Genomic DNA, 22,625 nt, shown 5'->3' with positions numbered 1-22,625 from the left:
AAGATACTTAAAATATCTTAGAGATTGTTCTCCGTTGGCACACACATCTAATTCTTTTTAACTGTTGCATAATATTTCATAGTACGATTGTGCTGTATTTTATTAGTTCCTTATCGATGCTTCCGGTATTTTACAGCCCTAAAAATGATGGGATGACTGCCCTACGTATGTCTCTATGCACACATGTGAGGACTACTTGAATAATTTTCAAATTGCCCATTTTCGCAATAATGCCCATCATATGCTACAAGAATGCAGAGAAAAAAGAGTAGAATAGTGTCTGTGTCATCACAGTGTGTGAGAAAGAATGGCCTTTTTCTTCACATTGGTTGAATAAGACTCATCAATTTGTTTTCCTTACATAAACTTGGAAGACAGACTGCAAAGCCTTTAATAATTAAACCCACCCATCTTCAGATAAACACATGACATGCTGTGTGGGGGAAATGCTCCCAGAACGTGTCAAAGCACAACCCTGTGCAACGTGGCATAACTGGAATGCGGGGTGCTGACAGCAGCAGAAACCCTATCCAGCAAAGAAGGGGGTGATGATGCTTTGTGAGCAAAGTTAAAAGGCCGACTGCAAGGCAAAGAGGGGGCTGGGCAAAGCAACAGACCAAGGCATTCACAGAGTAGCAATTTCTGTTCCCCTCAGGGCAAAGAACTCAAGCATGAGAGTTGCATATTTGTGAAGCGATCAAAGGACAAGAGCTCAGCTATGATGACTGCGGTAAGGCCATTGGAGCCCATGGGTTGAGGGAGCAATCGATGTGGGTTCCAGCAGATGGAAAGGCTCCTCTGAAGAGTTAAGTCCCCAAGAGAAAGAGGTGAGTGGAAGGGAAGACACTCCTGCACATTCATTATGAACCAAGCCCCCAAATGGGAAGAAACAGTATATTCAAGTACTGTGACGGGATGTACCGGATTATAAATGGGAGATGGGCAGGGGAGAGAAACAAGCAAGACACCGCCAAATAATAGCTTTTCACAGGAGGAGGACAGGTAGTAAGCGTTCCCTATGTCACTTCTGGATGTTTTTAAACTTAACTAAGCAAATCAAGTCAGGTTAAATACACTGAGGCAGAATAACGGACCACCCCCGCACTCCCCCCCCCAACCCTCGTCCCAAAGAGGTGCACGTCCTGATCCCTGGACTCTTAATATTTTATGTGACATGGCAAAGAAAAGTTAAGTTGGCAGAGAGCACTAAGATTGCTAATCAGCTGCCCTTAAGCTTATCCTGGGTTATCTGGTGGGCCTGATTTAATCAGAAGGGTCTGTTAAAGCAGAAGGAGTCAAGAGTTAATTATTTAAAGAAGCTGCACTGCGGGCTCTGAAGGTAGAAAATGAGGCCACAAAGCAAGGAACGCAGGTGGTCTCCATGCGGAAAAGGCAAGAAAACAAAATTTTCCCCGAGAGCCTCTAGAAAGAATCAGCCTTGCCCACACCTTGTCTCTAGCGCAAGGACAGCCATCGCAGACGTCTGAGCTCCAGAACTAGCACATAATAACCTCGTGTTGTTTTAAGCCATGAAGTTGGTGGTCACTTGTTACAGAAACTGATATACATACTAAAGGGCCAGAATCTCTGCTACTGGAGAGTTCCTGAAGATGATCCCAAGTTTCTTAAGTGTTATTGAACATTGATAATAAGTCAGACGCTATGTTGAATGCTAAAGGCTGGATGGTGAACCGTAAGAGCTCTTGCCCGCAAGGAGGTCCCACTGATCAGACGGGGCCAGCCACCTAGTGAGTATTCAGTTTTCATGGATGGGTGGGTGGATATTTAGATGAATGGATTGCCTATAGGGCCTTGCATGCTTTTTGCTCTTTTGCTGACCCATTCTTCTGTCTCCTTCTCATTCTTAATTGCACTTTTGCTTTTCCTTGAACCCACCAAATTTGCTCCTGTCTCAGGGCCTTTGTACTTGCTGTTATCTTTTCTTAAACTTGACGTTGTATGATTGCTCCTTCTACTTACTCTACTCAATGCCACCTTGTCAGAGAGGCCTTCCTTAACTACACTGTATAAGCTAGCACACCCTACATGTCCGCATCACTTTCCAGATCTTTTATCTGGCTTTTTCTCCATATAATTTGGCACTTCCATGTAAGGTGGTTCACCCAGCTGAGGGAGGGAGGAGGGAAGGGAGCCCTAAAATCCAGCCCACCCTCTGTTCCCAAAGCTTTACTGCTTAGCAGGGGCCTGAGTCTGCCTGGAGGAAGAGGCTTGCTTTTTTTTTTCTTTTTCCCTAATTCACACAAACTTGTTGCCTATTCCCCTGGCCCTGTGCCTTTTTCTAACTTGCAGAGACATCAGAAAACCAGTAGCCCTATTTTTCTTCACCTAGAATAGAAGGTCCAGAAGAGCAAAATCTTTGTCTGTTTGTTCACTGTTGCTTCCCTAACGCTTAGAACAGTATCGGGCACATAGCAGGTATTCTTCAATGTGCATTTTTTCCTGGGTGGGTGGACAAATACATGGGGCATGTGAGTGATTCACAGAGAGCGCCAATATAATTGTGAACGTCAAGATGAGATTGCGGATGGAGAGTATGGGAGCTCAGAAGTAAGGAATCTAACCTTGTCTTAAAAGGACAGAAAATGTGTTTTAAGAAACTGCACAGTCCAAAGGAAAGTTTATTTGATTTCCTTGTCCTTAAGTTTCACAGTTGTTGGGGTTAATTTGGAGTCAATCACAGTTTATTTGGAGATGGAAGAATCTAGAAGTACCCTGCACACATGCTTCCTCTGTGTGATTCTGCAATAGCAGTGCTTGCCTCTTCTACCTCAGGATCAAGAGAGGGACTGTGCATGAACACACTATAGAAGCTCGGTGTCCACCCAGGTTACTAGCATCCCATTCCAGAGTTATGAACAAACCGAAAGCACATTTACCTATAACTAAGGTTTATATTTGGGGACAGGGTGAAGATGGCAAGGGAAGGAAAAAAACAGCACATGGGTTTGGAACTCTGACCGTTTAACGTTTTTTAAATTTGATTTCTAATTATACAGGTGAATTGCTTCTGGTCAAAGTTAATTGTTTTTTAAAGATTTTATTTATTTGAGAGGGAGCGAGAGAGAGAGAGAGAGCACGAGAGCAAGGAGGGTCAGAGGGAGAAGCAGACCCCCTGCTGAGCAGGGAGCCCCAAGTGGGGCTCAATCCTGGGACTCTGGGATCATGACCTGAGGCGAAGGCAGACGCCTAACTGACTGAGCCACCCAGGCGCCCCAAGGTCAAAGCTAATTAAATGGAGGTGGAACCAGACTGTCATTTTTAGAATGGAAATTCAGTGCCTGTTCCGGTACCTCACTTCACAATGATGGGCAGAAGCTGGTGTTCAGGAACGAGAAGTTACACTTCATATACTTAGAAACAACCTCCCAGCCAATTCCTAGAATGAGAACATTAAAACTTTTCAATTTGATGAAGACCAACTTCACAAGGGTACAGGGAATCAGTGTTAGAGAACCGAAAACCAGTTCTTCCTTTTTATCCCCATATGTGTTAAATATTGTTCACATAGTCACAAAAATCTGCGGTTTGCCACCACAGAATCCTGGGAACTGGGAGGGGCTGTAGAAAGCAAGTGGTAACAAATACTTTCATTGTATGAGCAAGAAAACTGAGACTCACGAGCTGTGATTTGCTCCGGGCCACACAGAGTCAAAACTTGAGTCCTGAAATCTTGAAGCGGAGTTCATTGCTCTCATCCTTGTTCCATGTTGGGAGTTCTCTTAGGAAACAGAATAAAGGGGGTGGGATCTTTCTAAAATTTTGGATCAGGATCTTGAGGGTAGAGATTTAAACCTTAAGTTAAGATGCTGTCCAGGTTTTACTTAAGAGATATTTACGCAAACTCTTAAATAGCTCCTCTAACCTAACTGCAGAAAGCCTATCTTGGCAGTCTTGGATCAATGGCAATTAAACGTCAACCTGGAATTGGAAAGAACAAACACCAAATGTAAACACCACCTTTCAAGTTCTTAGTAATTATTTTCCTTCTCCCTCTACCGAGCCTGCTTTTTTTCTTTTCTTTTTTTTTTTAAACGAGGACATACCATCCTCATCTTGACTTGTCATAGGCTCCTCGTTCACTGGAGGGTTTGTGATAACACCCTTACGCACAAGGCTGCGGAGCCGGTGCTGTTGGTTTGGGTACTGGCCCCAACAGCCCTGCACCAGTCAGATCTGAATTATTGTTATCATTGTGTATTTCAGGCTCCTGAAGAGGAATGGTATAAGAATACCTGTTGCATAAATTAGGGCTATGTGGTGTTTGCCAAACGTGCCCCACATCTCGAAAATATTGTTGGAACTTCTAATCAGTAGCAGAACTACTGGTCCATTCCTTAAAATACTCATTTAGGGCACTCCGCTTTTCTGATCAAGCATAGCTCAAATCTTACCGGGAGGGTCAACACAGTGCTGACACCATCAATAGTTACATCTGAGCCTGTCCTCTCCGGCCCGGAGAGCCAGAACACCCGGGGGACCCGCAGGGCGCCCATTCAGCCCGGTACGCCGCAACTTTAAGTAGGTGGGGTCGTGGAGCCCGGCGCCCTCTTCCATCCTGCGACGGGATTTCTCTCCTCTTCCTGCATCTTCATGCCTGAGAGCTAAAGTCCCTTTCAGAGAAACAACAGGTGAAGATGCAACCGCAATAGAGGGAAGTTTGGGGACGAGCCCGAGGCTGCGCGGCTGCAGAAGCGCCCGGGAGCGGCCCGGGATTTTCCGGGACCGGAAGTGCCCCGCGTCGCCATGGCTACAGGCGCGGACGCTCCGGACTCTGTCCACGCGTTCCGTTCCCATAGCAACCCCATTGTCTCCCGAGCCGGAACCTGAGCTGCTGGCGCGCCAGGCCAACCGCGCAGAGAGCCTCGCTTCCTCCAGGCACCTGTGCGGCGCTCTGAACGAGGTCCGCGGAAGCCAGGACGCTGACGCCGCCCGAGGAAGCCGAGCTCTCCCGCTGAGGGAGCCGCGAAGGCTAGTTCCGGGGCGTGGCTTCTCTGCCCTCGGCCAGGTGGGCGGCCCAACCCTCGCCTTGCTGCGCCCCGCGTGTACTTTTCGAGTTGGAGCCTCTGTGGTGGGGGAAGCAGCCGCAAGAAAAAAGTCTCGGGATGCTCGCCTGGGGCTCAGAATGTGGCGTCAGGGTTTACGAAGTTGCGGTGAAAGGAAGAAGGAAGCGATTTGCATTTGAGAGAGGGGCCAAAGTTTGGTGTTATAATTCATTCAGGGCGATATGGCACCTCATAGAACAGAATTTAGGAGTGTGAGAACTCAAAATCCTCGCCCAGGCCATAGTTTTGAAAGTAGAGATTAGAAAGAGAAATTAATCTCCTTCTGGTGTTTGGATTGTGGATGTTCTGGAGCCTGGGTCAGAGAGAGCTGCTGAGGACTCAGGTGGGAACGAGTGACATTCTGTAGGGTGAAATGAGGAGCGACTTGATGGGTGTTAATGTTCAATACATAACTATGCATTCGATTTAGATTTGATTTAAAGGGAGAGCCATGAGAATTGAATTTCGCAAATAATTATAAATCAGATTTTTGTCATGAGGTTTCAGTCATATCCCCCATCAGCTAAGGACAATACCCAGAGGCATGTGTGTTCTTTAACTAGGACCTCCTATTAAATAGTGGGATGGCCAAGGGACAAGGAGAATTAACCAATACGCTGACTATACTTCATTTAATGCTTAGAACTGGTTCCTTTGCTTGGATCCATCTGGCAAAAACAATATCTGACTTGAGTAGGAGAACATAGTTTTGATGATTCTGGAGCTGTAAATACACTGGCTTTAAGGGGGTAAAAAAAAAAAGTCAGGGATTTTGGAGGTACTATGGAGTAGGAATTAGGGGAAAGAAATTTAATTCAGAGGTTTAATTTGGCAAATGCCTTTAATTTTTGCATTCTAGATGTCTCTATACATGAGTGTGGATAGTCTATTTATGGATTTCAAATGGGTTATGTATTTGGGCAGTTTCAGTTTAATGTTAATAGCATCCAACAGAGGGAAAATAGAACAGACTTCTAAGCCTTTTTTTTCCGGAGCCAAACTGACTTGTGATTCTTGGTAGGAAGAAGATGCAAGCCAGCCCCATCCGCATTCCAACTGTCAGCAATGACACCGACTGGGATTTCTGCTTCCACCTGTAAGTACCACAGAACCTTGACATCGCACTCAGTCACTGGCCTGGAACACTGGGACATCCCACTTAAGGCAAAGCTGGACTTTCGGAGCTTTGCATGCATATTATATAGAAGAGAAGGTTGAGCTTCTGTGGTGTGTTTTAATAACGATTCTGCTATGCAATCAATTTGTACTTGTGCAGCCTATGTGAGAAGGAACCTAATTGTTTTTTCCTAACTGAAGGGAAATTTTATTTTTTATAGATAGTTAATCATACGAAGATTGATAAAGTCATGGAGAATTAAATATAACAAAGATAATGAGTAAATTAAAATTGTTTTATGAAATAATGAGACAATGAGTAAAACTTTCACATCATAATAGCTAATACTTATTGAGCAAATACTATGTGCCAGGCACTGTTCTAAGTCATTACATGAAGTCATCTAATTGCCCCAATATCCCTGTACTGATAGTACTATTATACTAATAATCTTATAGCTAAGGAGTACAAATCAAAAAAAAGGTTAAGTAATTGGCCCCAAATCACACAGCTAGTGATTCAGACTGGGTGGCTGGATTACAGAGTCAATTCTTTAACCATTTCTCTCTACCAGGGTTTCCCAACCTTGGCACTGTTGACATTTTGGGTTGGCTGCCTCTTTGTTGTAGAAGGCTGACCTGTGCATTGTAGGATGTTACACACCATTTCTGTTCTCTACCCAGTAGATGCCAGTAGCACTGTCCCAGTAATGACAAACCAGAATGTCTCCAGACATTGCCAAATGTCCGCTGGGAGCAATATCACCCTTGGCTGAGAACCATTGATCTATACCAATGCTATCAAATAGAAATATAATGCAGGTCACAGATGCCAGCCATACTGTAATTTAAAATTTTCCTGTAGCCATATTAAAAAATGAAAAAGAAATAGGTAAATTTAATTTTAATACTGTATTTATCTTAATATATCTGGAATATTTTATAAAATAAGTAGTGAAATATTTTATTTTTTTTCATACTAAGTCTTTGAAATTCAATGTGTATTTTATACTTATAGCACATCTCAATTCAAATTCGCTACATTTCATGTGCCACATGTGACTCCTGGTTAACATTTTAGTAATTTTGTACCACCTCATAAAATATCCTGAGGTTAAGGTTATTGTATAACTATAAAAATTGAAGTTAAGATGTAGAGTTCACAGTAGAGTATCTTGGAAGTAATCAGATAATTCATACTCCTTATTACTAGTCTGAATTCATATTTATGATGGCAATATATAGAATAAGTTATAAACCTGGCAAGACAGACCTTTCATTCAACCTACCTATTCTTTTTATTCTTTCTTTCTTTTTTTTTTAAAGATTTTATTTATTTATTTGACAGAGAGAGACACAGCGAGAGAAGGAACACAAGCAGGGGGAGTGGGAGAGGAAGAAGCAGGCTCCCAGCAGAGCAGGGAGCCCAATGCAGGGCTCGATCCCAGGACCCTGGGATCACGCCCTGAGCCGAAGGCAGATGCTTAATGACTGAGCCACCCAGGCGCCCCTATTCTTTTTATTCTGACTGTTATTTTATCTTTCAAGATATCTGACTGGTCAGTATTCTTCAGTCATCTTTTTTGTATTTCACGACAAGATGTTCAAAGCTAGTTTAGGGCTTTGCATTCTCAAGTCATTTGTCAAGACCTCCATGTTTCTCCTTCCTTTGTGGTCGCTGCTGTTGAAGCTCCTGCCTTTGGTCTCAGCTTAATTTTATTGAAGGCTGAACTTAAAATATTTAGGGCTTATAATTTGTAAGATCCATAATTGGCAATCTCTTTGGCGATCCCAGTAGATAGAACTTCTGCTTCAGGTCTATGAAAGACACAGCCTAAGCAACGTCTTCTATTGAGGGACTAAATTTTCTGTTCGTTGTCTTGACTTAGGATCTTTTGCCACAGATTCCTCTTATCTTCAGTATTTTTCAAGTGTCCTACTAAAGACTGTGTTTTCTTTTTTCATTTATTGGTGCATCATTTAACAAGCCATTATTTATCTTTACTGTAAGCCGGGTATCAGGGTTTCAGAAACAAATGAGATTTAGCCCTGGCCCTGGTGGAGATTATTTGCTAGAAGGCAAAGACGACTCAGAAACAAAACAAATGAATTTTGAAAATGTGACTATAACGTGATTTGCACTATGGTAGAAGTTTGGAGGAAATTTTTCCAAGTCCTTTGGAGGGTGCTCTTCTTGTTACTCTGGTACGGGACTCCAGCAAAGGTGACATCTGAGCTGGGTTTTGAAGAAGGAGCATGGGATTCACCAGGCAGAGAGGAGGCAAGCTTCGCACCTACCTTGTGATCACTTTGCATCAGCCATGTTCTCTGGCTTGTCCACTGAGTTTGCATGTCTTCTGAAAGCGCACTTCTGTTTATGGGCAGAAGGTGATTTTGCCAGGGCCTGGGCCAGAAGAAATGTCGCTCTCCTGTCCACGTGACCTGGTTTGCTCATGTGCCTCTGGGTAGGTTATTTAGAACAGGAAGTCTGGATGGATATTAACATGTCATTTTTTTAAACCTAGTGTGAAAGATTACACTTGGCATTTGTTTTTCTTCTTTTTTTTTACAGTGAGCATTTATGACTTATCTAATCAGTGGAAAAGGAAGATAAATTTTATTCTTAAAACTATGTAGTGGTTGAACTTTTAAAAGCTATTGTATATACCAAGGTGATTCCTTTAGGAGACTTGTTTATAATTATTTAAACATTCTGTTGCTGCTCTTAAGATTTCAGAATTCTGTTTTTTTCAGGGTCACTTTGATTTTTCTGGTGATGTTAAGACGTGGTTATGTCTTTTTTTTGTGTAATAGAACCTCCTTTGACTTTTATCTTTACCATTTCCAATTACCCATTCATAATCATGTTTAGCATTGAAGTCAGAGATCTACATTGTGCATGTGAGACAGGAGAGGGGGCAGGAAGGAGAGAGGAGAGGGGGGTGAGAGGGCAGGAGGGAGAGAGGGAGAGTGGGAGCGAGAAAGGAAGGGTAGGAGGGAGAGGGAGAGGGGGCAGGAGGGAGAGAAGCAAGTGGAGAGGGGGAGATTTTCAACCCACTCAGCTGTTTTTCAACACATTTATTTCTAACAGAACTGAGAAGGCCATTTGCTTCTGAATCTGCTCTTGACATTGTGGGATTCCCTCCCCTCTCCTTGTTGGGACCACATCCTCTTTAGTTAGTTGGCCACTACTTTTAAGAAATATGGAAGAGGACAATGAAGTCTAGCCTCAAACTGTTAATTCCCTACTGATTATTTCATTGTATTGATTTTCTTTTTAGAATATAAAACATCTTTGAGATCTTCCAATTCAACACTTTAGTCTTATAGATGAAGAAACCCAGTCATGGAGCTAATAGAATAATAATAGCTAATATTAAAATAGTACTTACTAAATAAGAGGCATTATGCTAAGTGATTTATGAGTATTATCTGATTTAATCTAGTCACCTCATCTGATTGACCTCATTTTACAAAGAAACGAATTAAATAATAACTTGCTTAGGGTCATATGGTCAGTAAGTAGCAGAGCTGGAACTCTGAGAGAGGTGGTTGGTTTAACAAATCTGTTTCATTTGAGTCACCACATTGCTGTCCTGATTCTAGGCCTCAAGGGGGACACGAGCTTATCCCCAGACTTTATTTCTTCACGTTTCTGTTAGAGTGCATATCCCTACTCCCCAGTTGGGAGCACTCTGTCCTTCAATTTTACCTGGTTTGAGATACGCAGAGGTCAAATGTGCATCCATGTCCCTCTCTGGTATCTACAGGTCACAGCAAGCCAAGGTCCCAGCATACCAGCGAAGAGATGAATTGTGTTCCTCTAGTGGGTCTGGAGAGAGTGAAGAAGACACTACAGCCAAGGAGGAGAAGGCCGTGGGCTGCATGTCTCTTCCTAAAGAGAAATTGGCCCAATGCCAGAAGACAATAGCTCAGCTGATTAAGAAAAAAATGGTAAAACAAAAAGCTCACTAGGTTTTAGTTTCCCTTTAATAAAAATATATCCACGATTACGGAAGCTCTGCCTTCAGTGGACATTGAAGCACTCAAAGTAGAGGAAGTTGTTATATTTCTTTATAAGTGGGAGAACACAGGGCAGAGCACAGTGGGGTAGCCACCCTGCCTTCGGGTTCCACACCTGGGTCACTGTGCTTTCTTCGTGCAGAGTTTATGCTCCTGGTTTTAGATTGAAAATGAATGTTTTGTTCTTTGTGTTGATGTTTGACTACCTTTAATTTAAAAACTTAAAAAAAAAAAAATTCTCCTGAAAGTTTTCAGAATGAGATCTCTTGGGTAACAAGAAGGCCAAGATAGGGAGGCAGGAGGCTGAGAACAAGGGTAGCCAGGCTGAGGCCCAGGCTCGGCTGCCGGTGGCTCAGTGGACTCATAAGCAAACTAAAGCACCAGACAGGGGAGGTAGCCGCAGAGGTCAGAGTCCAGAGGTGCATTGCTCAGAGCGAGGCAAAGACTTGGTAACGAGCACCTCAGAGCAAGTGCTGTTAATAGAATGCTCAAAATCCAGGAGCCTGAGACAGGATGCCAGTGACCTTCATTATTAGAATGCAGGCATCAGCATGCTTCCGGAGCGTGATTTATCCACTGAGGAATTCATACACTGACTTCCTGGTCAGGACAAAAAATAAGCTTAAAATCGCGTGTGGAGAAGAGGTCTGTAGATGGCTTTAGGAAAGACCAAGAGGCACCCCCCAGGTAGAAGGTAGAAGCTGATACCCGTACTTGGATATATCTATAAATTTACCTCTGTCAATCATCCAGAGGACTTGCGGAGGACAGTCATCTTGGCCTGTACCCATTAGCATGTCACAGACCCACGCTAGAACCTTCGCTTTTAGAAACAGACAAGTACCATCCGCCATAGAGTGCAAGTGTGGGCTTTTAAGGCTCGACAGCCCCTTGGCCAGTTTGGATAATGAGAAAGATTTCGATTTAGGAGTTAAATCTAGCGCAGCCCGGTGCTCACAGGCCGGAAGGGCGGGAGGATTGGCCCCAGCAGCAGAGCTCTAGAGCCCATGTTGGTTTCCTCAGTTCTGCCAGGGCAGGAAGCTTGAGGCCGGATGAAAACAGAATGTCTAGAGCCAGGACAGAACTCAAGCCTTTGTACTTCCGTTCCGATGATTTTTCATGGTACTATGCTTCTTCCTCAGAGTGAAACTTAGTTCGGTGGTCAGCCCATGGAGAATTCTCAGCGCTTCTGACTGAATGGGTGTTTTTAAAACATGAGGGAATGCCCTGTAACACTCTGCATGTGTGCTTGTGAGCGGGGAGCAGTGAGGCGGCAGGTTAGGAAGGAGGCGGGAGCAGTCTTCCGACGCTGTGTCTGTGTACAGCCCATCGATGACTCACATTTGGAGAACATTTTTTTGTTTTGAAGATTTTATTTACTTATTAGACAGAGAGAGAGGGCACAAGCAGGCAGAGTGGCAGGCAGAGGGAGAGGGTGAAGCAGCCTTCCCCGCTGAGCAGGGAGCCTGATGCGGGACTCGATCCCAGGACTGTGGGATCACGACCTGAGTCGAACCAGACACTCAACCGGCTGAGCCACCCAGGCGCCCCTGGATGACACTTGGTAACACACTTGCAACCCTTTGATGCTATTCATTTTCCTAACAATCTCTCCCTGAGGGGGATGGTATGGGTTTCCAAAGAGAAAAGGAAGCTGGAACTCAGGGCCATCTTGCCCAAAGCACCACAGACAGTAAACATTAGAACCAGAGCCGAAACTCCAAGCTTTTGAGGCTTTGAAGTGCTGTTTTCACCTTACCAGGAAATAAATGCTTGATTTTAATCAGTCCGCGCAGCCAGTCGCTCTCTGTCTTGTCAAGTGGATGAAGTCCATGACTTGAAGTTGCAATTCCGTGGTCTCCTGGAGAGCTCTGTGAGTTCTGTGGCAGCAGGGGGCTCTTTCCCCACGCCATCCTCATCCTGGCCAGCAGAGCGACGAGTCATTCAGCACGGGTGGATGAGGGCCGCCTCTGCACGGGGCGTGCGGTAGTGAACACGAGGAGTACACTTCTGTTGTTAAGGAACTCCTATTTGGGGAGACAGACAAGATATAACAGTGCAATATCAGAAGAGGTAAGTGCCACGAAGAAAAAAATAAAATAGGGAATGGGACAGTAAGTGACGGGGTGAGAGGCTGTTTTCGATAAGATGCCAAGACAGACCTCTCTGAAGTGAACAAAATGAAGATGACGCGAGGGTGAATGATGGGTTCAGTGTGCCAGCGGGGAGATAGTAGGTGCCAAAGGCGAGTTAGAAATTAGTTTGCCATGCTCGGGAGCATCAGGTTTGTTTTAAAACCCTTGCTTATAACAACAACAACAACAAGTTATTTGGTCACCAGTGGAGGATGTGAGTGACTGAACTCATTATTTTGAAAGCTAGCAAATAAAAAGAAAGAGTAAGTCATGTATCTTTCCTGCTGTTATAAATTCTACTAGTGGGTAACCAAAAAGTAGATGAGGGGAGAGTTCTCTTTATAGAATTATTAGCTAACACATGAAGAAACACTGATAGAATGAGGATATCAGCATTTTATAATCTTTTATGAATGAATCCATGTAGTTGTTTCAATAATCAGGAAAAGAGGCAACCAGACATTAGGTGTCTTCTGGTGGAAGAACACACGAGAACCCATGAAATAGTTTTGCTTAAAAAAAAAAAAATACAGGGCGCCTGGGTGGCACAGTCGTTAAGCGTCTGCCTTTGGCTCAGTGCGTGATCCCAGCGTTCTGGGATCGAGCCCCACATCAGGCTCCTCCGCTGGGAGCCTGCTTCTTCCTCTCCCACTCCCCCTGCTTGTGTTCCCTCTCTCACTGGCTGTCTCTCTGTCAAATAAATAAATAAAATCTTTAAAAAAAAATACAGTTAAAGTTAGCCCAGTTTCTAAATCCAGCTCCCAATGTAAAGGCAGAACAGAGAATGAAGGGACATGTTGAATGACGCCATAAGAATGCATTCAAAAAATTTACGTGTTTGGGAAACACTGTGGTCCACATGACCCAGTTTCTTCAATAATAATTTGCAATAAAAAGAACTAGAGATGGAAGTGGAACCTATAGGTGAAAAGAGACTCAGGAGACTGATCTCAACATATGGACATGCAGACTGTAAAAAAAAAAATTGGATTTATGAGATAATTATTAGATTTATGAGACTACATATTTAATATTACAGAATTATTGTTAATATTTTGGTGAGAGTGTTTTTTTGGTTATATGTCTAAGTCCATATTTTGGGAAATACTTCTGAGATGAGAAATGATTTACTATCTGATTTTTCTTCAAAATAATAGGGTAGGTGGATGAGGAGGATAGATATGAAACAAGATTGACTATGAGTAGATCCCTCATGAAACTAAGTGAGCCCTTCTCCATGCTATTTTTGTATATTGCTAAAGTTTTTCATGATGAAAGTTTAAAAGAAGTCCCTCTGGCTATGATGTTGAGAGTAGACGGTGGCGGAGGATGGGGGGGGCGGGGGAGGGGGGCGGCGAGAGTGGGAGCAGTTAGGAGCCACTGTCATGGTCAGCTGGGTGAAAGGTGAGGGTGCTTTGAACCAGGTACTCATGGCAGAAGTGAGGAGCAGAGCTTGGTGTGAGGACTCGGAAACAAGGGACAGCCACCAGGCCTTGTTGGATGGGTCATGGGATAGGAAGGGGAGAGAAGAGAAAAAGACAGGTGAATTCACTCCTCCTATATTCCTGTGAGGAGAGCCTGGGCTAGAGCTTTCGCTCCTTTCTGAAAAGCATAATGACATCTTTGCTCTCTGCAGAATACCCAAGCAAACAAGGAGCTGATTCGCTGTGTCATCCTTTCTCGGATTATTTTTGGGGAAGAACACTGGAAATGTGCACAGGCTTTGGCCAGCCTGGCTTATGGCTACCTGACACTGAGAGGTACGTGGTTTCCCCTGCTGGGTTTGGGTGGGCCAGCCTGTGAGAGCCAAACTAAGCCAACCTACAAGCATGGTGGGGATGGGGGGAAGGGGGGGAGGGCCCTTTCTGCCCCAACTCACACCTCAGCAAGAGGTGGGAAAGTCCTGGGATGAGGCAGGCCGTGTGGCAGGGATCTTAGAAATAAAGATAATGATGATAGCTAATTTATTGAGTACTTAGCATATGCCAAGCTAGTCTCATTTAGTCCTCATAATATCCCTTAGGGGGAGATGCTATTATTATCCACAGTTTACAGATGAGGGCATGGAGACAGAGTGGGCAAACAACAGTATTAGAAGTTCCAGCCACAGGTCCACAGGGGAAGGACAGGCAGGTAAATATGCTCAGCATCAGGGTGAATGTCCCAGTAATAGGACCTGGATTCCGTGGATAGAACTCAAGTTCCTGGAAGGTCTGGCTGAGGAAAACACAGAGCCCTCATCCTAGAGAAATGGTGCTTCTGGAAGGTACTCTGTACAGAAGAACAAGATCAGAATGCATTTGCTAAAACGGAAACCCAAGTGTAAGATCCATGAGGGCAGGAACCTGGCAGTAGAGGCTGAGTGAATATTTGTTCAGACGGACTGAGGCAAGAACATGTCTCTGGAACCAAGGACAGGGTCAGCTCAGGGCTTCGTGCCCCGTGGCCAGCCGTGTCGTCCCGCACAGACTACCATGGATCTCTTTGTACAGATTCCCATGTGCTTTGTTCACATGCCTCTGTCTCTGAAAGAGAAACTCCCCGAGAGCAGGGACTGCGTCTCCCCTATAACCTGATACAGTCTCCAGTACACAGCATTGATTAGCAGATGTCACTGCCTGATAGAACCCAGCCACTGGCCCAGGACTTTCCCAAGTACCCCTGGGACCTGGGTCTTCAGGTGGGGCCTAACTTACCTAACAAGTAAGTGATTTAAGGACTTGAGAAGGTTTGAGGGTTACAGGGGAAGGGAACCAATAGACCTGGGCCATAAGGAGCCTAGATATCAGAAATCAGAGCTTTTGAAAAAGTTAAAATGGAATTCAATTTCTTATTAACCTCTGTAATTAATTCTATTAACTTCAGAACATGTGTTCCTTCTTAGGGCTCCTTGGGCCCTTTTGAGCTCATGTTTTTAATGAGACTTTAGATTCACTTGGCCACTGATGTGGCAAGCCCGTGAGGGGTTGGGGACGTTGGGGACGGTGAAGCAGCGGGCCACAATGAGGTCACAGTGGGGCTCTTTCAGACCTTAAGAACGCATCTGTTGTGTTCTGAGAGAAGACTGACGTGGCTAAGGAGAGGAGGGAGCCCTCGCTTCGTGGCAGAACAGGCAAGCACTTGTCTGTGAGATTTAAGGGACATCAGGAGGGCCTTCAGCAAAAGAAAATCTCCTAATGGAGCTACATTATTCTTCGTTTGGAATTTCTCTGTTTCATTCAGGCTGATCTCCTCATAAACTCGCTGCCTTCATAAGAGTCAAATTTAGCTTTGCGCCAGTTTAGCACTTGGAGAGCTCCCGTGGTGGTGGCGCTAGACACTCGCGCCGTATGAATGAACACTGCTAGTCCCTGCCCCCTGGCAACACAGGGATCCTGGAGTAGGCAGGGGCAGCTTAGCATAGAGGCAGGAACACAGATCCGGCGTTCTGCCACGGTCAGGGAAGGCTGCAGAGAGAACGTAACATTGTCTTTGAAGGATGAGGACAGGTTTAACAGGTAGATCTCAGGGGGTGCAGTAGAGAACCCGGAGATGGCCCTTCAGGTAGTGATCCGAGGAGTGGGAGGTGAGAGGGGCTCTGTGAGACTCCTTACACAGAACACTGTAGTTTCCCTGTGGACCCAGGTTAGGGTAGAACAGAAGATACCTCAGGACAGATTGGTCTTGCCTGATCATGGCACTGGAAAGTTAATTGGGGCCCAGGTATCACGGAATTTAGGGAGTCATTAAAAGGTTTTGGCTGAGGTGGTAACATAATCAAGCTTATGTTGTGAAATGAGAAACTCTGGAGGATTGTTGGTCTGACAGAAAAAGTAGAGGTGCAGAGCAGTCGGGCCATTATCCTGCCAGACAAGAGTCGGTGAAGGCGTTGGCCGTGGCAGTTGGAATGCGGCAGAAATGACACGCAGAACTGGTGACATGTAGTGGGCAATTATATACGGGGTGAGAAGCTGAGGGAGGAGCTGAGTTGACTAGGGCATGATCTGGATGGGTAGCTGAAATAAGGAGCTAAAGAGGAAGAGGAGGCTGACGGGGGAAGCGGGGAGAAGCTGCTGAGTTTGGTTTCAGACGGGCCGGACCGTTGCCGGTGGGAGGTGGTCATGGAGCGTCATGGTGAGATGTTCGGGAGGCAGCTGGAAAGTGGACCCAGAGCTTGGGAAGGATGTCAGTTTGGGAGCGATCCACACCGAGGGGCAAGTTGAGGCCCTAACAGTGGATGAGCTTGATCAGAAAAAATAGAAAGAAAGCGAAAGAGGGCGGAGGAGAGAAGAAGGGAGAATGAGAGCGTCGGGAAGGCTGTGGAAGCTGAGGCAGCAAAGGAAGTAGAAGAATCAGGAGGGGCCGTGTCAGGGAAGCCAAGGGGAGAGAAAGGGCTTCAAAAAGAAGTGCAGCGTGGTTCCAGCAGTTTCAGAGAGAGGTCGGATGACGCGGAGGCCGAAGAGAGACCCGTGGGTTTGGCAGTTGGAGATTCAGGGGTGCTTGGTTTGGCACCGACAAGCACACTCCTTGGACCCCAGGAGAGCCCAGATTCAGTGAGGCTGTCTAGGAGATTTTTGCTGAACTTCAGCCTTGCAGTGATGGCAGCTTGAACTGGAGAGAGGGCACCAGCAGTGTTTGAAGGGGACAGCTGCCGGAGCCTGGGCCGGGCCGGAGGCTGCCTCCCTGTGTTTGGAGAGATGATCATGGGAGGTCTGTGGAAGGAAGTTGGTCCTCATCTTCGGAAATCAGCCTGTTCCATGAGCAGTCACAAACAGCCAATTAGATTCCAAGTTGGGTCAAGACAGGTGAACAGCTCATATCACAGAAGATGATGGGAACATCATCCTTTTCCCCCTGATTCACCGTTCTTCCTGCCACATGAATGGAAAACCACACATGGGGTGGTATGTTGGAGGGGGAAAATGTTTTCCTTTTATAGGAAGATTTGTTTGTTTTTCCTAGATGGGAAAAACAATGTCCTGATGTTTTCCAGAATAGATTATGATCGTGACCTTTTCTTGAGAATAACCCCTTTCTTATTTCAGTTTCAGTACTTACCCAGTCTCTTCACTGTAACTCTTTTTAAAGTCTGTGGTCCATGGCATAAAACAACCCAAGCTTTGAAAAATCACAAACCTTCGAGAGGGATGAAGTGCTTTCCAAGTTTCACTTAGTTTTGTTGTCATTAATCCTTAACTGCTTTAAAATGGGTGGAACTTATGAGCCGCCTTCTGTGTAGACGGGACGTATGCATCTGTGCGTGTTCATGCCTCGCTGCGTGTGCGTGTGTTTTATAGCCATCAGACCTTCTTGCCTCATTTCCTTGTGAGCCTTTGCCAGCCCTGGGGGGTGGGGGCCAAGCCAAAAGGCTGATTTCTCTCAATAAACAATCTTCCAGTGAGTATTCGCTGGGGGACTTCTGTATTTGCAATACCATAAAGAGCACTTCGGGAAATACCGCGTACAGAAGACACGGTCTTTGCCTTCAAAGAAGTCACAACCTCGTGTGGAAGGTGAGCTGCACACACACATAGTTATGACAGATGCACCATAAGGCAAATGCCATGTAATTGATTTAAATACAGGGCTTTCCGGAAGTTGGGTGGAATTATTTCTGGCTGAGGTGGTAAGTGATAGACTCAGAGGGGAAGTGCCATTCAAGAAGACCCTTAAAGAAGGAGCAGGGTTTGGATAGACAGAAGGAGTGAGCGCTTCTGGTGAAGAACAAGGCCTGGGGGGGATGAGAGTACAACATGTATCTGGAAAGCAGTGGGCAGGCTGTCTAGCGAAAGGCAGGACTGTTAAGAGGAACCCAGAAAGGAGGGGATGTTGGCGGACCATGGTGGTAAGGAGTTTGTGATTTATTTGATAAGCGAGGAGGATGACTGGAGGTTTTCCAGCAGGCAGATGAATACTTCCAAGGGCGATTTGGAGAGGTTAATGTAGCAATGACAGCCAGCAGGGAAGCTATCTGGTTCTAGATATTACACCATGCTGGTGACAAATGGAATGAGTGAGAAGGTAAGGATTTAAGAGTCTCTGAAGGACAGATGCATTCATCTTTTATCTTTCTGGGAGTTTTTCTTAAGTCCACACTTATAAAAGAACAAGGATAAGATCATTCTTTGCAGCATTGGTTATAACCAGTGTCCCCATCACCAGAGGACTAATAACCCACAGCAGGTTATACACAGCTTCAGAAAGGACAAGAGAAAGTGCCATATACTACTAGGGAAAAGGCTCCTGGCAAAAGAGAATGTACAGCACAATGTGGGGTTTAATATGCCTCATTTTGTGTAAGAAAGAAGGGGAGAGAGAGAGAATCTGTGCTTATATTTACATAAAGAAACGCTGAAGGATACACAAGACAGAATCAAAAACAAGTTACCTAGTGGGACCTTGCAGTGAAGAGGAATAAGAGTGGAAGTGAGACCCCTCAATGTTGACCTTGTCATATAATTTTAACTTTAAAAGCATGGAAATGTATTACTTATTCACAAATAACCTTTAAAAAAAAAGACTGTGAAGGGAGAATTGGCAGGACCTGATGTTTGATTTGGGGTTGAGGAGAAGTGAGGCCCAACAATGACCATGAAGGTCAGGCCCCTGCAGGTGCCATAGAGACGTTGGGCAGGAAGGGGAGACGTTGGGCAGGAAGGGGAGTGCACTGGGGAGAGGAGTGGCGGGTCCAGCTTTTGGTGATTTTGAATTGCAATAGAGAAATCCACTAGCACGTTTTTACTTGGTGCTGGAAATTTGGGACTAGAACTTGGGAGGACAGACGGAGTATCGCATGGAGGAATATTTGAGAGCAGAACTGGGGAGGGGAAATGGAGAATTGTAAGCATGGAGGCTGAGGTGGACACGCTAAAGATTGTTAGAACTTTTGGGAGGGAGAGAGAGAAGAAAAGGAAGAAACTGAAAGACAGACCCTTGAAGGGAACAAACGACCCTTGGAAAGGGTTAGCAAAGAAGCAATGAGAGAAGGTTTTTAAAGGAGAACTGAGTTGGTGCAGTGTCATCGGGGCCAAGAGGGGAAGCCAAGCAGCTGAGTGTCTGACTGAGAAACCGTGACTGGGTTTATTAGTAGGAGGTCTTTGGGGGCCTCAGCAGAATTTGTGCAGAGCGGTTGGAGCAGAAGCCAGATCCCAGGCATGAGGGCAGGGAGCGGGGGCCAGGAGGCCAGACGATGTATGCTACTTACCGCTTATTGAAAGGAATGAGGGAAAATAGGGTCACTGGCGAAGGCAGAAAAGTCACATGAAGATAATTTTAGAAGAAAGGAGACTGAGATAGAGTTTAGGCAGTGAGGAAGGAGACTTTCAAGAAAGAGTTAGGAGGTTTTAAGAAATAGAGCAGTTGATGGAACAGGGTTCAGGAGTCAATAACACAAGAGAACCCGAGGCCTTTGCAAAGCAGGTGTAAAGGCTGCTGGTTGGCAAACTAGGGGAAGGGCAGAATTGGGACTCCGGTGCCAGCTGACCCAGTGGTGGCCCGAATGAGCCCAGTGCTCCAGCGGCCAGGCAAGGGCAGCCACAGAACAGGGGCTTTGTCACCTAGTGCCGAACTGCCATCCGAGAGTCCAGGAAGGAGACTACAGTGACACGGACAAGCAGTTTCCTAATCTGTTGCTTATTATTAATGAAGCAGTAAATGAGTCAGCCTGTTATTACTGGGAACTTTCTAGGGATCCCAGGCTCTATTTAAGTATTGCAAAATCCAGAAAAAAGAAGCGTAAGTGACGAACCTTACCTTCTCTGTCCAGTTGGTTGAAAAAAAACAAAACTGCACAGGAATGACAGGGAATGATAAGAACCGGGTGTGATCTGACCCGCGGGAAGCCTCATGCCTGCCAGCAAGGAGGTCGCATTTGAGAATGGAGCCTTTTGCGGAGATTCTGGGAGCAGCTCTATGACAAAGGTCCAGAGTAAGGGCAAATGTAATAAACTGCTTAAGAGAATGGCCCCTGGTGGCAGTAGCGGCAGTAGTAGTAATGATGGTGATGACGGCTAGTATTTATTCAAACTCGTTTCTTTCCTATGTGCTAGGCACTAGTTCTGTGTCACAAAGTAATCCTTACAACAACCTTCCATTACCACTTTACAGGTGCATAAACTGTGGCACCAGTAGATGAAGTGACTTGCTAAGGCCACAGGTGGGACGCGGCTAAGGCGGGCTCGGGATGTGGGCAGTCTGGCTCTAGGCCCTGCTCTTAATCACTGTCCGCTCGAACTTGTTCAGTATGGTTGATGATCAAAAGCGACAGCAGCAGCTCCAAAGACTGGGTATCCCTGAGCAGATTCTCTCCGGCTTGCGTCAGAGTAACAGATGTCAGTGGCGGAATCACATCCCAAACGAAAGCAAAATGATTTGACATGTTTGGTGGACAATGCTGGGGCCCAGTTTCCAGTTCATCGGTAGCTCCCTGTCATTTCTGCATCTCAGGCTTCAGGAGTGGGTCTGACTTAGACCTGTGATTGCTGCACTGTTGGTGCGGGGAGAAGGAGGGTGTCCTTGGCTTGGAAGAAAGGCAAGGAAAGGAAAATGACTTGGTCTCTCAGAGTTGACACTGGAGCTGGGGAGGTGGGGCTTGGGAGTTAGGGAACGAGATCACGGATCTCTGAGCTTCCTCCAGAGAGAGTTAACGTGTGACGTGCATATAAACGTATATGCAGTGTTGTCTTTACATGAAAGAGGGTGTTCTCAAAATTAATAAAATGCAACTCTATTTCAAATGTTCACTGATGCTGATTCATAGTACTCTCTGTTGTCATGAATTTTCTCCTGTAGGAATAGCCACAAAAATATCACACAGTGAGGGGTTTTTTGAAACATCGGAAGAGCTCTTTCATGCTTGAAAAGGTTGGAACACATTATCTAGAGCAGTGATCTCCAAACCCTTGAGAATTAGCTCCCTTAGCACTTCAACAAATTTGAGCAAACTCCATATGTGTGTATTTATTATGAATTATGTACAGTGATATTAATACGTAATACTATAAATATTCATAGGAATAGAAAACAAAACATTTTTAAATAAAGAAATTATTGTCTTTTTTACCATTATGGCATCTTGCATGCTGTAGGGCTACCTGCCCCCCACTTTGGAGACCAGAGTGGATTCTGGGAACAGTAAAGGAATGACTTTTTTCCTTTAGGGCTGACTTTAAAGTTTAATGAGCCATTTTCTTTCTTTCTTTTTTTTTTTTTAAGATTTTATTTATTTATTTGACAGAGAGACAGCCAGCGAGAGAGGGAACACAAGCAGGGGGAGTGGGAGAGGAAGAAGCAGGCTCCTAGCGGAGGAGCCTGATGTGGGGCTCGATCCCAGAACGCCGGGATCACGCCCTGAGCCGAAGGCAGACGCTTAACGACTGTGCCACCCAGGCGCCCCGTGATGATCCATTTTCAGTCGAGATCCTAGTTCAATTTGCTCAAGCCCAGTGGTCACCAGCTCAGCTTTTTCATCGGAAGGACCACAGTGTGGGGTGTGATAAAGTGGAGATGAGGAACCGTTATAATTCATTAGCTGCTGAGCTTAGAGGAAAAGTGTTCCTCTGGGGCTTTCACAGCCCAGCACTGGGCACTGGGGGGGTGGGTGGCAGGGCAGACTCAGGACAGCTTTCTCACTTGTTTTCCATTCAGGAGCCCAGAAGCAGCATTGTGCTGATTCAGGGGTGGTTTTCAATGGCTCAGCCGGTTTCACTTTTCTCCTTCCTACAGACAGAAGGAAACCTCTAGATTGGATTCCTGCACTCCTTCCTTCCTTTCTTTCTTTCTTTCTTTCTTTCTTTCTTTCTTTCTTTCTTTCTTTCTTTCTTTCTTTCCTTTTCTTTTCTTTTCTTTTCTTTTTTCTTTCTTTCTTTCAGATTTTTTATTTATTTATTTTGACAGAGAGACAGCCAGTGAGAGAGGGAACATAGCAGGGGAGTGGGAGAGGAAGAAGCAGGCTCCCAGCGGAGGAGCCCGATGTAGGACTCGATCCCGGAACGCCGGGATCACTCCCTGAGCTGAAGGCAGACGCTTAACGACTGCGCCACCCAGGCGCCCCCCTGCACTTCTTTCTGACATACTCTCAAGGGCCCACCTAGTTGTGGGAAACAGCCTATTTGATAAAAAGACTTTCTCAGTTTCCTGTTTTATTTTCTTGGTCTGATGTCCTTGGCAGACTTTTCAGTTGCTGCTCCCTTCCTCAAGACCTATAAAGACTCCCCATTACCCAACAGATCAAATCCAACCTCCTCACTTGGCATCCAAGGCTCCATTTTATTTTATTTTTAAATATTTTATTTATTCATTTGAGAGTGAG

The 22,625-nt window shown here is 45.3% G+C and overlaps 1 protein-coding gene across 3 annotated transcripts in view; it reads left to right on the top strand.

The window, feature by feature from the left end:
- Positions 1–559: 559 nt before the first annotated feature.
- Positions 560–22,625, top strand: part of TTC23L (tetratricopeptide repeat domain 23 like) — a 60,266-nt gene continuing 38,200 nt past the window's right edge. For 2 of the 3 annotated variants that reach the window (XR_006777641.2, XM_045787221.2), the window contains exons 1-4: positions 560–827; positions 6,085–6,159; positions 9,950–10,133; positions 13,974–14,097. Coding sequence is in view for 2 of the 3 variants with exons in the window: in XM_045787221.2 (XP_045643177.1) it covers positions 6,092–6,159; positions 9,950–10,133; positions 13,974–14,097 (376 nt within the window). In the remaining variant the exon portion in view is untranslated. The other variant, XM_045787223.2, reaches the window with a different exon arrangement.

This window comes from Ursus americanus, chromosome 15 (genome assembly GCF_024610735.1).
Source record: "Ursus americanus isolate L20-20 chromosome 15, mUrsAme1.1.p, whole genome shotgun sequence".
NCBI classification, from domain to species: domain Eukaryota; kingdom Metazoa; phylum Chordata; class Mammalia; order Carnivora; family Ursidae; genus Ursus; species Ursus americanus.
The sequence above is the reverse complement of the archived record's forward strand: the minus strand, read 5'-3'. Positions and strand labels throughout refer to the sequence as shown.